General features: G+C 34.8%; 1 protein-coding gene across 1 annotated transcript; it reads left to right on the top strand.

The window, feature by feature from the left end:
* Window positions 1–610: 610 nt before the first annotated feature.
* Window positions 611–1,176, top strand: SARC_16167 (hypothetical protein; the record flags this gene model as incomplete). Its single annotated transcript, XM_014289724.1, has 1 exon — window positions 611–1,176. The coding sequence occupies one exon, from the start codon at window positions 611–613 to the stop codon at window positions 842–844; it is 234 nt and encodes a 77-aa protein (XP_014145199.1). The 3' UTR covers window positions 845–1,176.
* Window positions 1,177–1,415: the final 239 nt, after the last annotated feature.

Genomic DNA, 1,415 nt, shown 5'->3' with positions numbered 1-1,415 from the left:
TGTATGCACATTTATATATGTATATATGTATGCACATTTAAATATATATATATGTATGCACATTTATATATATATATATATGTATGCACATTTATATATATATGTATTATACGAATGAGAGATCATATGAGAATCAGTGATAGATCGAATTCTCATTCACACACAACAAGAGAAAAATGAGATTTTACACAAAAAAAATGTCTTTTTTAGAAGACTACATACCATATTTACTGTTTTTATGAAATAGATGAAATTTTCTTAGTGTCTCTTCAATCTGTGACCCTTTGTCACGCCCCTCTCTTTCTCTACTATGTAGTAGAGAGAGAGAGAAGTGGAAATAAAATTTAAGGTAGAACGGACGAGTCCGTTGTCCTTCGGACAATAGTCCGATATTTTATTTCTGTTCTCTCTACTAGAGAGGGTCATGTGAGATGAGACACGAGTCCGTAGGACCATATGTTTCAATTTTTTTATTTTTTTATTTGTTGACTCGTCACATTCTCTGCTGGCATGAAATTGTGTATAAATATTTCCGTCTTTAAAGTTTCCTAGACAAACTAAGGCCTATATACACAAAACGAGATTGTAGGTGCATTCATAATCTAGAAGAATGTTACGACACATATTTGCACCCGCGTTCAGGCAAGGATTTATATCTGTCAATAATTACCTGCCTAGATCAACTGTCAACCGATATCTTTCAACTGATCCACAAATACCTAAGACCGCAGTGCTGATGATGAACTTGGGTGGTCCGGCTACGCAAGATGAAGTCCATGACTTTCTTCTCAGACTTTTCTCTGACGGAGATTTGATTCCTTTAGGTACCGGCGTGCGTCAGTAAGGCTGGTATATATATTTCTAAATTAAGCACTAAACAGAGCTCATCCCTTTTTGGAATGTGTTGTATGTAAGTGTATCTAATCATTGAAAGAACCTCGAATATCATTGTTAATTTTTGTCCGTTCTCGACTGATTGTAGCGAGTTTCGCTGCTTAAATCCTTTGCGAGATTTGCTACTATTGGAAATTCACCGTCCATGCCTTGCGATATAATTTTTAGGATTATATCCAGTGGTGTGTCGCAATCGATATATGGTCGTGGTCGCAAGTCTTAGGCCATTGCAGCAGTTGATATATGACAAGGGGGCTTCAAAATAGTATTCGTTCAATGTGCTCATTTTTAGTATAGATTGTAAATATATAAATTTACGCTCGGATGTGTTGGTAACCATGCAATGCAAGCTACGTCAAATGCACTGATGACCTAAGTGAGATATAATTTTTTTTGCGAGTCCACTATTTGTCTACGCGTATGCACCTACACGCACACACACACACACACACAGTATACATACATATATATATATATATATATATATATATATATATATATATATATATATATATATATAT

This window comes from Sphaeroforma arctica (assembly GCF_001186125.1).
Source record: "Sphaeroforma arctica JP610 unplaced genomic scaffold supercont1.7499, whole genome shotgun sequence".
NCBI classification, from domain to species: Eukaryota; class Ichthyosporea; order Ichthyophonida; genus Sphaeroforma; species Sphaeroforma arctica.
The sequence above is the reverse complement of the archived record's forward strand: the minus strand, read 5'-3'. Positions and strand labels throughout refer to the sequence as shown.